We start from the raw sequence: 14,357 nt of genomic DNA, 5'->3' as shown, positions 1-14,357 counted from the left end.
GGTTTTAAATGCTTGATTTTAAATGTATTAATTTGTTCCGATTTTATTGTTTTATTGTTTGTTGTAAGCCGCCCTGAGCCACTTGTGGGAAGGGCGGGATATAAGTTACGGAATAAATAAATAAATAATAAATAAATAAAATATTACAGAGGTGAAAAACTTTGAAGCATTAAAAGAATACATTTAAAATTTCTACAGTATACAAAAGAGTAGTTTAATATAATTTAAGATTTTGTATTCGGTTGAAAAGGCCCAACTGCTGACTTGTAGTACCTAGCCTGTTTTGAAGTCTTGTGTTCCTAGATAGAAGTACTCCCTCTTCTCAGCAGTAACCTGACCATTTCGTAAAACTGTAGTTCTAGTCTAGATTTAGTGTGTTGCTGACAGAGAGAAAAAAAGATTAACCATCAGCATAAAATAACAATGTGAATATACTGTTTGTGAGGATTGGTGACAGGGAGAAAAGTTAGACTCATTTACTTACTTATATCACCCAACTGAATTACTATAATGTCAAACTAGCTAAACACAATATAAATATGTGGTTCATATAATTTAAGAGCTTTAAAAAGCAATTTTTAACCTATTTCTGACAGAACAAATATTCCAATATTATCCTTGGTACAGAGATTTGTTGTGATGAATACTGAATAAAGCACTCATTATACCTCTGTAAAAATTTGAGGGGGAAAAAACAGTTACCATGTATTATAGTATACAAATACAACCCACACTTTTCCAGCTCTTTAAACCATGTATATAGCGGGTGCACATAGTAAAATTATCAAGTATACTCATTTTTTTTTAAATCCACCTTCCTAACCCAAAAATGTATATAGGCATATATGAAAATATATTGCTATTTTTTCTTAAATGGTGATTAAATTGGATTGTCTGTGAAGAAACACTGGTTGAAATTGTAGCTATATGATGGTGCTGCCAAACAGCAAGCTGCTTGAGTGGAGTCAATACCCATATGCATTGTCCCCAGCGCTACACAAACTATATAAACCTCAACTAAAACACGAACTATCTACAGAATATTAAGTGCAAATGTAAGTTTGTATAAATTTTGTGGTGCAAGTCAAAATTCTAGTAGCAGCCAAAGCTTTAATGTCCAGTGAGACCGCAAATGGTAGCATACCTACAGGCCATACTAGATGTTATGCCATCCCTGAACTGCTGTAATTTTACGGCTAGAATTCTTACCCTTTATCAACTCCACAGGTACCTGATCCTGCTTGGAACTATGATGCAAGAGGGAACGGCTCCTGTTCCCCACTCATGCTATTTTCTCAAGTCCAAACATACCAAGGAGTACTTAATGGACTTCAATATATAACTTTAAAAATTCTTGGAAAGTGAAACCAGATAAAGGCTTTATCCACCATACACATTTACTCTAAAGTAGGCCCTACTAAGCTAAATGGAATTTCTGAGTAGACATGTGAGGACGTTTCAGATTTTCCACAATACACTCCATCCTACTGTTAGACCACAGAGCCTGCTGTATTAGATGCTGATAAAATAAATCAGACCACAGATGCAGTATTAAAATTAAAGCTGCCGCCTTGTTTCTATTAATGAAGAAGCTATTTCAACAGCATCCACTAGTGGGTTAAAATAATTGGTTAACATTCCTTGTGCAATTAGTACCATGCAGTTCAATCCTAATTTAGAAGCCAGGCATGCACTACAGGCTAACAAAGAACAAAGGCGACTCTATTTTTAACACAACATTTAGCAAAAGAAATATGCAACATAACACAACTATCTTCCTGTTTATACTTAATTCTATCGTCAGCATTTTAAAACACGTATATTTTTCAAATTACTACCAATTTTTAGCCTCTTACAATATCACATCTTGATACTGAGATCTGCAGCATTTTATAGTAAACTAGAAAAAGCTTTCATAGAAAAGTAAAATACTTTTTAGAAAACCATCACTGAAACTGTCTTGAGGACTGCTTGGTTTTCTATGTTCCATCATTCCAGACCTCATATTTAAGTGACAGACTCAGAAATCTTTCTTTACTAACTGCAGAAAAACTCCATGGGCATTCTTTGTCCACCAATGAACAGAAGAGGGAGACAGAATAGCACAGTTTTGAGTGAAGTACTCCATTTCCTGCTGCTTAACAGGCAAGAGTTGTATAGTATTAAAACATTTCAAGAAGAAAGGAAGGTTGGCTAGACACATATTGACCAGACTGTCAACATATTTGTCTTCGAACACAATATATGAAGTACTGGTAGCTCTCTTTCTAACTCTTCATAAAGTGACACAAGAACCAAAAAGATGTCACAGCAGGTCAAATAACCTTACAAATGAATTCCAAAAATATAATGGACATAAACAGGGGTTATGGCTACACTCAAGTATTACACTATTTTCTGATTGTAACTCACACACTTCACCTTCAACATTAAGTCTGCAATCCTAAAAACATTTCCTGAAAGTAAACCTAGTTGAATAAAATGGGATTTATTCCCAAGCAGACCTGCTTCAGGATTGCTCCCTAACAGTATTTTAGTGTACAAAAAGAAATCTTATTTAGTTTGTAGTTTTATAGAGTTGAATAATTTAACACAGCACAAGCGCCACATAATGGTCTAATATAGCAAACAAACCCCATTATAAAAACCTTAACATGTTATTTATAAAAGAGGTCAGTTAAATTTAGTGCAGAAAAATAACTCACCACCCCTTCTCCTAACAAACCTTTGATGATGATGATATGATGATTGATTTAGAAAAAGCATTCTATCTTAAGTTCAGTTATACTCCAGCACAACTCTCATTTCTCTTAGGAAACAAAGGTTTATGAAAGTTTGATTAACAAAAGAAAATTACTTAAAACAAAAATCTGTTAAAAAGGATTCTGATCTCACAACAAATCCTACTAGTAAAACAGACCTTTCAGGATAACAGTAGTGAGAAGTTGGTCTGTTTTATCGATACCGAGATAATACATAACGCTCTTAAGTTTTAAAAACTTTATGTACTAGGTTATGTGCATAATGATTTAGGCAGGGGTATCAAACATGTGGCCTGTGGGATGGATCTGGCCCACACAGGGCTCAAATCCATCCCCCAGGCAATTTCCTGCTCCTGCTTCCATTTCCAGGGATGCTTCTGCAGCTGCACTGTAGCTTGCTTTCCCCCTAGTTCCCTCAGTGGCTTTTTGTTTCCTGTCCCTTGCTTCCCTCCCCCTTTTTCTTTCTCACACACACAGGGAAGGAGAGGGAGGGAGGGAGCACTCTATGGCTGCTTCCTGCTTTGTGCAGGAGAGATACAAAAACATGCTCTCTCTCACACACACACAGACAGAGCTTCTGCTTCTTTCTTTGGGCTGCTATGCCTCTTTTGGAGAGGAAAGAGAGACAGGAGTCAAATTTGGAGTCTCATCATGGCAACTTGAAAGCGGCCCCATGGCTCAGAGTGGTAAAGCAGCAGTACTGCAGCACTGTGGTCTGAACTCTCTGCTCACGACCTGAGTTTGATTCCGGCAGAAGCTGGATTCAGGTAGCCGGCCCAAGGTTGACTCAGCCTTCCATCCTTTCGAGGTGGGTAAAATGAGCACCCAGCTTGCTGGGGGGAAATTGTAAAAGACTGGGGAAGGCAATGGCAAACCACCCCATAAAAAGTCTGCCGTGAAAACGTTGTGAAAGCAATGCCACCCCAGAGTTGGAAACGACTGGTGCTTGCACAGAGGACCTTTCCTTTTCCATGACAACTTAAGACCAACAATGTTTTATTCCAGGTATAAGCTTTGACAATGGCGAACTAGGTCTATTGGTTGCCAGGAGATAAAGCGGACCCACCCACAGCTTAATTTAATTTTATAAGAAATACAATTTAACAAAATATATAAGCGGAAAAAAGGTAAAATTAAAACTTTTGTGAAATAAATGTGTATTTTTGGTAATTTACAGTGTACATATATTGTACATATTACTGGCAGTATGCAGTAGATACAGATTGTTATCACTGAATTTTTAAATTATTTTTTAAATTAAATAAATGGTGGATATTTTTAAATAGTTTTATTGTACTGAACATTTTACTGAAAGGCTTAGCATTTAAAAGCTTAGCATTCCCCACTTCTATTAGCAAGGAGCCCCGTGGTGCACAGTGGTAAAGCTGCAGTACTGCAGTCTGAACTCGCTGCTCACAACCTGAGTTCGATCCCGGCAGAAGCTGGGTTCAGGTAGCTGGCTCAAGGTTGACTCAGCCTTTCATCCTTCTGAGGCTGGTAAAATGAGTACCCAGCTTGTTTGGGGGGAAAGTGTAGATGACTGGGGAAGGCAATGGCAAACTACCCCATAAAAAGTCTGCCGTGAAAACATCATGATGTGACGTCACCCAGAGTCGGAAATGACTGGTGCTTGCTGCACCTTTACCTTCTTACTTCTATTAACATTGTATTAACTCACCGCAGTTCCAGGTGAGAGGAAAAACTTTCTTGCTGAAGCTCCCTCTTGCTGAAGCTCCCTCTGCTCAGCATCCTAGAGAGAACTAGCCTCCCTCTCTAGTCAAGCCTATTTATCCTCTCCTCCCAGGTCCCATTCTCCTCTGGGTCAGTTTCCCTCAGAAACTGCTTTCACCCAATCAGAGGGAGAGAAGGGAAGTAGGCCCACTAGCCAATTGAGGTAGGCTTCCCCAGGCCCTCTAGGTCTCACTAGGCAGGCCTCTCCGTGCCTTCTAGCCCCCAGATCATAACACCTAATGAAAAACTGTAGACAGAACCTGAAGGATGAAATATTGTCTTTTGTATAATTAACCTGTACAACTAATTCAGGGGCACAGGAGATCAATATGGCCAAGAAGAAAAATGCACCATTTATTACAGATGAGAATATCAAAAGCCATATTGACTAGGTGAATGTTTTTGAAATGCATGTTTCGTAAGGATAAAATTTTACCCAAATGTCTCTAATTAACTGGGGGAATTAGCATATTGGAAACCAGTGAGATGGGGCAGGCATGCCAATTCCCAGGTGGGGGCAGGGGATCCCCTGGTTTGGCGGCCCTCCCCCTGCTTCAGGGTCATCAGAAAGCGGGGGTGGGGGAGGGAAATGTCTGCTGGGCATTCCATGATTCCCTATAGAGACCGATTCCCATAGGGTATAATGGAGAATTGATCTGCAGGTATCTGGGGCTCAGGGGAGGACTGTTTTTTGAGGTAGATGCACCAAATTTGCAGCATAGCATCCGATGCCTCTCCTCAAAACACCCTCCAAGTATCAAAAATATTGGACCAGGGGGTCCAATTCTATAAGCCCCAAAAGAAGGTGCCCCATCCTTCATTATTTCTAATGGAGGGAAGGCATTTAAAAGGTATGTGGTCCCTTTAAATGTGATGGCCAGAACTACCTTTGGAGTTCAATAGTGTTCGTCACAACCTTGCTCCTGGCTCCATTCCCAATGTCTCTTGGCTCCCCCAATGACTCCTTGCTCCACCCCCAAAGAACCCAGATATTTCTTGAAATGGACTTGGCAACCCTAGACAGGGGATAACTAGGAGATCTTCACCAATGTTTTACAGGGATTATTCCCTGAGAACGCTCAAATAAACCAGGCTGGATAACCAGGAAGGTATTTTATTAAGAAAAATAACAAAGAATAAAAACATACGTACATAGCACTTCGGCCTCACATAACCCAAATCAGAATTATTTTTTCAGAGTTATTTATTATATTATTAAATATAAAGTATCCTCAAAAATGATGTTTTTTAATTAAAACAGTAATACAACATAAATTTTAGTTGCATTACAATAATAATATTGGTACTTCTATTATATTTTAAAGCTATTCAAAAGTCATTAACATTTTTAACATATTGTCTAATGTTTAAGGGGGCTCACTTCAACAGGGGCCCACAGGGCCCACTTGCCATCGGGCAAACTGACACCCTGGCCAGTCCACCACTGAGCTTTGGTGTGCAAGCACATTCCTTCTTTGGTTAAGTGGGAGGGAAGGAGCATGGATAGATCATTCTGACAAGCACAATGTACTTTGAGAAAATTTCTTTGGTTTATTCTGAAAAGTTTTTTTAATGGATTTCTCTATTCCTATCTGAATTTATTTCTTGGAGAGTGGAGCAATCTTAGATGCCAAGTGATAATAGCACACATTGCTAATGAGACAGGAAAACTAAGTCTTAGTTCAGTCCAAGAGGATGCATTGTCTTGAGCTTCATTATCACTTGCAATTCAGCAGTCCCTCTTTCTAATCTCCCTTTGAAATTCCTTTGTAAGAGCACTGCTACTCTTAGGTCAGCAACTGAATGTTGTGGTTTCTAATGTCAAAAGACTTATGTCCATGTATTCTTTGCATCCTCCTAGACCAGGTATGTCCAACAGGTAGATCACGATCTACCAGTAGATCGCGGAGGGGTCAAAGGTAGATCACCAGCCCCACTTGGTCTCATGGTTTGCTGGACAGGTGTTTGGGTTTTTTAATGATTGTTTGATGTGGTGGTATTTAATTATTGGTGCCAATATGATGAATTCTTTTTTTTTACTTTTAGAGCTGCATGTGTGGTTTTGGCATCATCCAGAGGTCTTCAGTTCCTGTTGATCTTTAATACTTTGGGAAAGTGACAGTTTTGGACCAGATTCAGCAAGTGTTAACTTAGCATCCCAGCCACCCCAGTATAACGAAGATGAGTGTTCCAAAGAAGAGCAAAACCTACCACTTTCGTGATGAATGGGAAATGGACTACTTCTTCATCATGGTGAAAGACAAGTGTTGTTGTCTACTTTGTAACGCCGCTGTATCCTTGCCCAAAAAGGGTAATCTGGAGCGTCATTATAAGGCTCTGCATAGCAATAAGTCTGATGCTGATTTTCCACCCAAAAGTGAAATTCGTAAACTGAAGCTCAAAGAACTTAAATCTAAATTGGCTGCACAGCAACAGTTGATAAAGCCAAGGTCACGTTCAGTCAATGCAACCATGGCATCCTTCAAGGTCAGCAACCTGATCACAAAGAAATGCAAACCTTTCAATGAAGGAGAATTTGTAAAAGATTGTTTCCTTGAAGCAGCAGACAATCTTTTTGAAGGATTTAAGAATAAGAAAGAGATCACAGCTGCTGTTCAAGACGTACAATTGTCAAGAAACACCATCGTGCAGTGAATAGAAAAGATGTGTGTAGACACAACTGAACAATTGTTGGAGGATGTTTCCGTTTGTGTTGCTTTCTCACTCCAACTGGATGAATCTACAGACATAAGAGACAGTTACTAGTCTTTATCCGGATGGTTTTTGAAGACTTCAGTGTTAAAGAAAAACTACTTGGAATGATTTCTTTAAAAGGGAGAACTACCAGTCAGGAAACATTCAGCTCTTTCTATTCTTTTGTGACAAAGTGTAATCTTCCATTGCATTAACTTGTTTCCATCACTACTGATGGAGCAAGAGCAGTGACAGGTGAGGTTAACAGTTTCATAGGCCTCTGTAGACAGCATGACGACTTTCCAGATTTCCTTTCTTACCACTGCATCATTCACCAGCAGGTTTTGGCAAGCAAGAGACTCAATATAAAGATTCTCATGGACATCACTTTCAAAATTGTAAATTCAGTTTGTGGAAGATCACTTCAAAGACGGCTTTTTAATCTTACTCTTGATGAAGGGGCAGCGGAAATCATTTTGCACACAGATGTAAGGTGGCTAAATAGGCACAAATTTCTGCAAAGATTTCGTGATTTGCTGAATGAAATAAGGTTTTGAAGGAGAGGGGAGATGACAAAGCAGAGTTGGAAGATGAGTGGTTATGTGATCTGGCATTTCTCGCTGACTTTACAGGCGAATGAAGTGATATGAACATTGAACTACAAGGTAAAAATAAATGCATTGGCGAGATGATGAGTACAGGTTCATCCTACAAGAGCAAATTTGAGCTAATGATGACTGACCTTGCAAACAACACTTTTGATCATTTTCCTAATACGCAGGACCATCTGGGACAATATCCAATTTTTGGTTTTCAGAACGAGACGTATGTGACAGAAATCTGCTCTGTTATCCAGGAATTCGAAAAAAGATTCTGTGACTTCCAAAGAATTGAAAAAGTTGTGGAGTACTTGTCATACCCATTTCAAAGCAGATATGGACATTAAGGAAACTGCAGCTGCTATCAGTAAAAATTACTCATTGAACAAGGCATCTCTTGAAAACGAAATAGTAACCCTTAAAAATGACATTTTTCACAAGACCTGTGCTGAGCAAGAATCGTTTTGGAAGTTAGTGCCTAGAGACAAATTTCCCAACTTGAGAAGATGCAGTGAATCTGTACACTCCTGTTTCGATTCAACTTATTTGTGTGAATCTGCGTTTTCCCATCTGAAAATGACAAAGAGTACACAGCGTTCCAACATGACAGATGAACATCTCCAGGATTCCCTGAGACTGGCCTCACGCAATATTCACCCAACTTCAAAAAGCTGGTGGATGAAATGCAGGCTCAGACGTCTCACTAATTAGCAAGAGCAAAGTTTTAAAGATTGCGCAAGATCAGCCTGGATCAATACTTGACCTACATTTAAAACAAATTACTCAATAAAAGTTCAAGAAAGTTATTAAGACAGTTAAAGAAAGTTATAACAATAAAAATTTAAGAAAAACTGTTCGCAGTTCTTTCTGGATCTTCATCTCTCTGTTTTGTTTTTGCTTATTTTGCTTACCAGTAAATGACAGAAGGTAAGTAAATGGGAGGGGGGGCAGTGGAACCCACTTTGGTGGGTTAAAATCTAATTTGAAACTTTTCATGGTGATAGATAACCAGCACTTTTGTCCGGAAAAAATAGATCGCAATCTGTTCAAAGTTGGACATGACTGTCCTAAACTGAATCCTCCTGGATGAAATTGAGGCCTAGGTTTCTTATCTCATTATAAATACTGGTATCTCCATGTCTATGGTCCCTCTGCATATCACACCTAATCCAATCAAGACTGCTATTGTCATTCACCTGCTATTGCCATTCAACATCTGAAATCACCTTTATAAAGTTTATATCTCTGGTACCTCATGTCACATTTTATGGTATGAATTGCCTGGCCCAACAAAATGAGCTTTATGTCTGATTTAGCTCTCATAACAAATGAATTTGATAGCTTTGATTTAGAGTATACAAGTGGGAACTTGCAAGGACTTGCAGGAGATGTCTCACTTTCCCCTCCTCCACTACTTCCACTTTCTTTTTCCTGAAAGCCCCATGGCCTCCCCCCTTATCCCACTGTCTTTTCTAAGGCTTCCAACCTGGAGACCTCTTGGAAACATAGCAGATCTTCCAGATATAGAGATCAGTTCTCCTTTGGGTTACCAACTCCAAGTTGGGAAATCTCTGGAGATTAGGGGGTAGAGCCTTCGAATGGCAAGGTCTGGGAGGGAAGCAACCTCAGAATGGCAAGGTCTGGGAGGGAAGCAACCTCCAAAGCTGCCATTTTCTCCAGGGGAACTGACTGTTGTCATATGGAGAGCAGATGTAATTCCGGGTGACTTCCAGCCCCCACCTGTAGGTTGGCAACCCTAGTTCCCTGGAGAAAGTGGCTGCTTTGGAGTGTGGAGTCTATGGCATTATGCCCTTCTGAGATCCCTCTCCTCCTCAAACCCTGCCATTCCCAGGGTCCAAATTTTCTAGGACCAGAGAAGACATATTTATTGTATATAGCCAAAGACCATCACAATGGAAAATTAACAACACAATAATAAAAAGGTCAAACAAAACTAAAAGCATCTCCAATCTCTAGGAATTTCCTAACCTTGAACTGGCAACCCTATTTCCTTCCAACACAACAACCCAACCTACCTTTATCTGCACCTTGTCTTAAGCAGGCGCTCTCTCCCTTCCCCATCAGCCTCTGCCTAGGAAAACTATGGCCCACTTGTGCAATGCTAGCCACTGGATTAGGTCCACTTGCATAGTAGGGAATGCTCTCAAGGACTTATGGAGGGGTGTACCACTTTCCTCTGATTTCCCCTCCCCATACTATTCCCCCTTTCCCTCCCCCTGGCATATCCTCTCCCTTTTACCTGTTTCATACTTTCCTTCTCAGGTATTCACCAACCTAGCTTAAATCTGCCTCCCATCTTCAGCTATATTTATTATTGACTTCACTTTACTTCACCCCATCTTTCTCTACATTGAAAACCAAAGCATCTTACATTACTCTCCTCTCCTCCTTTTTATCCATACAACAGAAATTGGGGTAGGTTAATCTAAAAGTATGTGACTGGTACCAAAATACCCAGTGAGCTTCCACAGCAAGATAGGGAATTAGAACCTGAGTCTCCCAGACCCTACTCTGAAGCCCTAACCACTACACCACACTATTTTTCACACTGAGTAGTGAACAGTAGCAAGCACCAGACGTAGTTGAGTCATGAAAGTCAAGTGGTATCAAATCACCCAGAGGCTGCTGCCAGGCCTAGGACTGCCAACCTCCAGGTCTCCCAGAATTACAATTGAACTCCAGACAATAGAGATCTGTCGCCCTGGAGAAAATGGCTGGTTTGGAAAGTGGCCTCACCCTTCCTCAGACTCCACCACAAAGTTTTCCAGGAACTTCTCAATCTGGAGCTGGCAACCCTAGTCAGCCCTGACCCTAATAAGTCCTTCCTCACAGGACAAAATAGGCCTGGAAAGGGCTTTGACTCCTCCCCCTGCCTTTTACTCAAACTTCTGGAGGCCTCACTTCAAGAAGGATGTGGACATAATGGAGCAGGTGCAGAGGAAAGTGGTGAGGATGATCGGGGGCCTGGAAACCAAGCCCTATGAGGAAAGGCTGAGGGACTTGGGAATGTTCAGTGTGGGGGGATTGATTGCTCTCTGTAAGTATTTGAGGGCTGTCACTTAGAGGAGGGCAGGGAGAATAGGACTCACAATACTGGGTTTACATTAAAGGTGGGAAGGTACTGGCTGGATATTAGGAAAAACTTTTTTACAGTAACAGTTGTTCAGCAGTAGGGTGGTGAGATCTCCTTCACTGGCAGTCTTTAAGCAGCAGCTAGACAAAGATGGCCTGTATAGCTCCTTCTGACTCTGTGATTCTATAATTCTAAACCCTGCTTGGAATACAGTGGTTGCCTAGCTACAGCCACTGAGGGAATCTGTTGCTTGAAGCCACACATGCTGCTTTTATCATTTTCAGCTTTTTAAAACTCCCCAGTAAGAACATAAGAGAAGCCATGTTGGATCAGGCCAATGGTCCATCCACTCAACACTCTGTGTCACACAGTGGCCAAAAAAACAGCCACCATCAGAAGGTCCACCAGTGGGGCCAGGACACTAGAAGCCCTCCCACTGTGCCCCCCAAGTACCAAGAATACAGAGCATCACTGCCCCAGACAGAAAGTTCCAACAAGAGGCTGTGACTAATAGCCACTGATGGACCTCTGCTTCATATGCTTCTCCAATCTCCTGTTGAAGTTGTCTTTGCTTGCAGCCACCACTACCTCCTGTGGCAATGAATTCCATGTGTTAATAACCCTTTGGATGAAGAAGTACTTCCTTTTATCAGTTCTAACCTGACTGCTCAGCAATTTAATTGAATGTCCACGAGTTCTCATGTTGTGAGAAAGGTACTTCTTTCTCTACCTGCTCTCTTCCATGCATAATCTTGTAAACCTCTATCATGTCATCCCTCAGTTGATGTTTGTCCAGGCTAAAGAGTCCCAAGCATTTTAACCTTTCTTCATAGGGAAAGTGTTCCAACCCTTTAATCATTCTAGTTGCCCTTTTCTGAACTTTTTCTATTGCTATAATATCCTTTTTGAGGTTGCAGTGACCAGAATTGTACAAGTATTCCAAATGAGGCTGCACCATCAATTTATACAGGAGCATTATGATACTGGCTGATTTGTTTTCAGTTCCCTTCCTAATAATTTCCAGCATAGTGTTGGCCTTTTATATTGCAGTCGCACACTGTCTCAACATTCTCAGTGAGTTATCTACCACGACTCCAAGATCTCTCTCTTGGTCAGTCTCCACCAGTTCACACCCCCTCACCTTGTAGGATTTTTGGCCCCAGTGTGCATTACTTTGCACTTGGTCATGTTGAACCTTATTTGCCACATTGATGCCCACTTGCCCAGTCTCGACAGATCCTTTTGGAGTGCCTCACCATCCCCTCTGGTTCTCACCACCCTGAACAATTTAGTGTTATCTACAAACTTAGCCACTTCACTGCTTACTCCCAACTCCAAATCATTAATGAACAAGTTAAAAAGCATCAGACCCAGTACTGAGCCCTGCAGTACCCCACTGCTTACCATTCTCCACTTAGAAAATTGCCCATTTATACTCACTCTGTTTCCTATTAATTAGCCAGTTTTTGATCCACAAGAGGACTTGTCCTTTTACCCCAAGACTCTTGAGCTTACTAAGGAGCCTTTGATGAGGAATTTTATCAAACGCTTTCTGGAGGTAAAGGTAAACAGAACCCAGATCTCCCTTTGTCTACATGTTTGTTCACCCCCTCAAAGAACTCTAACAGGTTAGTGAGACATGCTGAGTCTTCCTTAACGTTTGTTCACCAATGTGCCTAATTCTCTCTTTAATAACTGTTTTCACAAACTTTCCCAGTGTTGAAGTCAGACTGACTGGCCTGTAATGTTGGGGGTTTTAAAAGATTTCACATTATTCTGCAATCCTGGGGCCCTTTTCAGGTTTGTAGAAAAACCTTTCTTGTCTGTTTATAGCTTCAGTCACTGGATCTAAGTATCCAAAGATTGGCCAACTTCACTATTAGAATGTAAGCTGATAAATGGAATATATGGTAAGAGATTCTCAAAGACACACAAGTGCACACAGGTTCCATGTTCAAACAATTATGCAGCCTACTGACAGTAACCATGTCACGCCATGTTAATAAAACCCTTTAATAAAATGAGCACTACAAAATCCTTAGTAATGCTGCTGGGGGAACTGTCACTTCACAAACAACATTTTTAATGTAAGAATGTAACTGATCAGTTTTGCACCTTGTGACAATGACAGCAGACAATGCCAGCATGAATTACCTGAGTGACATAACTGCTGTCACACACAAACCAGCACAGAGAAATGACAACTGCAGAGACTCCCAAACTATTACCCATTTTTGAAAATCTGACGCGCTAAAGTTAGGCGATCCAGCCCTCAAACTGATGGGAAAGCATCATGCTAATGACACAGCCTGACATTTTTATTTATCAAACATGTAAAAAGAAACCTTTGTATGTATTGATGAGAAAATTTCAAGTTTTACATGTATATTACTCCAAAGAGTATACAGTGCTTAAAAGGGCACCTGCTACTGTCAGTCAGGCCTTAATAACCACTAAGCTTTCAAAGAGTAATTTCAACTTAATCGAAGTCGTCTGATAACCAAAGAATCACGCTTGTGTGTACAGAGAAATCACCAACGGAGTCGGCAAAAGTTATCGAAAGAAGTGATCATCACTAGGTACTAAAAAAGTTCGTCCACTAGAGACCGAAATCTTCGAAGTGTGAGATGCAACCCAGACTCTTCAGAGAGACGAAGGCAAGTGGTGCACTTGGGCAACACACTTGAGACGCACACCATCATTTTTTTAGTTCTGCTCTGGATCGGAGTTCAGTTCGGAAAGGAGGCGCCGTTGTCCCCCACCCAGATCTCCCAAAAGCTAATCCTGTGCAGGCGGAGGAGAAACCAAAACAAGTTCACGAGCGAGTTTTCTGCCTCAAACACACACCTATCTCCTACGGCGCCTGGCATATCCCAGGGTCGATGAGCACCACCACCTCTCAATCCCTAAGGAATCCTCACCTCCTTGACCGGTGGAAATTTTTTGCGGCACTCCATGCTCAGGGCCCGCAGATCGCTCTGCATGTTTTCCAGTAGCTTCTTCACGGCCTCCGGACTGCTAGTGCCGGCCATAGCTCCGCCGTGTTGCGAAAAAGGCGACAGCAGCAGCAGCAACGCGACAAGGGACAGCCCGGCCGAGCCAGCGTCGCCGTCTTCTGAGGTGGCGCCGCCTGAGCGCAAGAAAGACCGAGCCGCTGTCCAACGAAGGAGGCAGGCCGGTTGCTCCAAGGCCGGCCGTGCCGCGTCTACGGCCGCTCCTGCTCCCACAATGCCGGGCGCCGCCGCCACACGTCAGCCGGCTTCCGCACGCAGCTGCAGCCCGGGAAGGGGCGGAGCGAGGAAGGCTCGCTCGGGAAGAGGTGGGGTCGGGAACAGAGGGGCCGGTAAAGGCTTTGGGAACCTAGAAGACACAGGGTTAGAGCTTCCTTTGTGGCAAATGCTCACTGCTGCAACATAGGGGAATGAGCGGTGCCTCAATACCGAGCCACCGTAGCGTGCCGACCTGTGTAATCGCGTG

General features: G+C 41.7%; 1 protein-coding gene across 2 annotated transcripts in view; it reads right to left on the bottom strand.

The window, feature by feature from the left end:
* Positions 1–14,120, bottom strand: part of MON2 (MON2 homolog, regulator of endosome-to-Golgi trafficking) — a 131,345-nt gene extending 117,225 nt beyond the window's left edge. The window contains exon 1 of one of the 2 annotated variants that reach the window (XM_060244981.1): positions 13,802–14,120. In XM_060244981.1, coding sequence (XP_060100964.1) covers positions 13,802–13,912 — 111 coding nt within the window. In that variant the 5' untranslated portion in view covers positions 13,913–14,120. The remainder of the gene's footprint in view (positions 1–13,801) is intronic. The other variant, XM_060244982.1, reaches the window with a different exon arrangement.
* Positions 14,121–14,357: the final 237 nt, after the last annotated feature.

This window comes from Heteronotia binoei, chromosome 8 (assembly GCF_032191835.1).
Source record: "Heteronotia binoei isolate CCM8104 ecotype False Entrance Well chromosome 8, APGP_CSIRO_Hbin_v1, whole genome shotgun sequence".
Lineage (NCBI taxonomy): Eukaryota > Metazoa > Chordata > Lepidosauria > Squamata > Gekkonidae > Heteronotia > Heteronotia binoei.
Note: the sequence above shows the minus strand (reverse complement) of the source record. Positions and strands in the feature narration are given on the sequence as shown.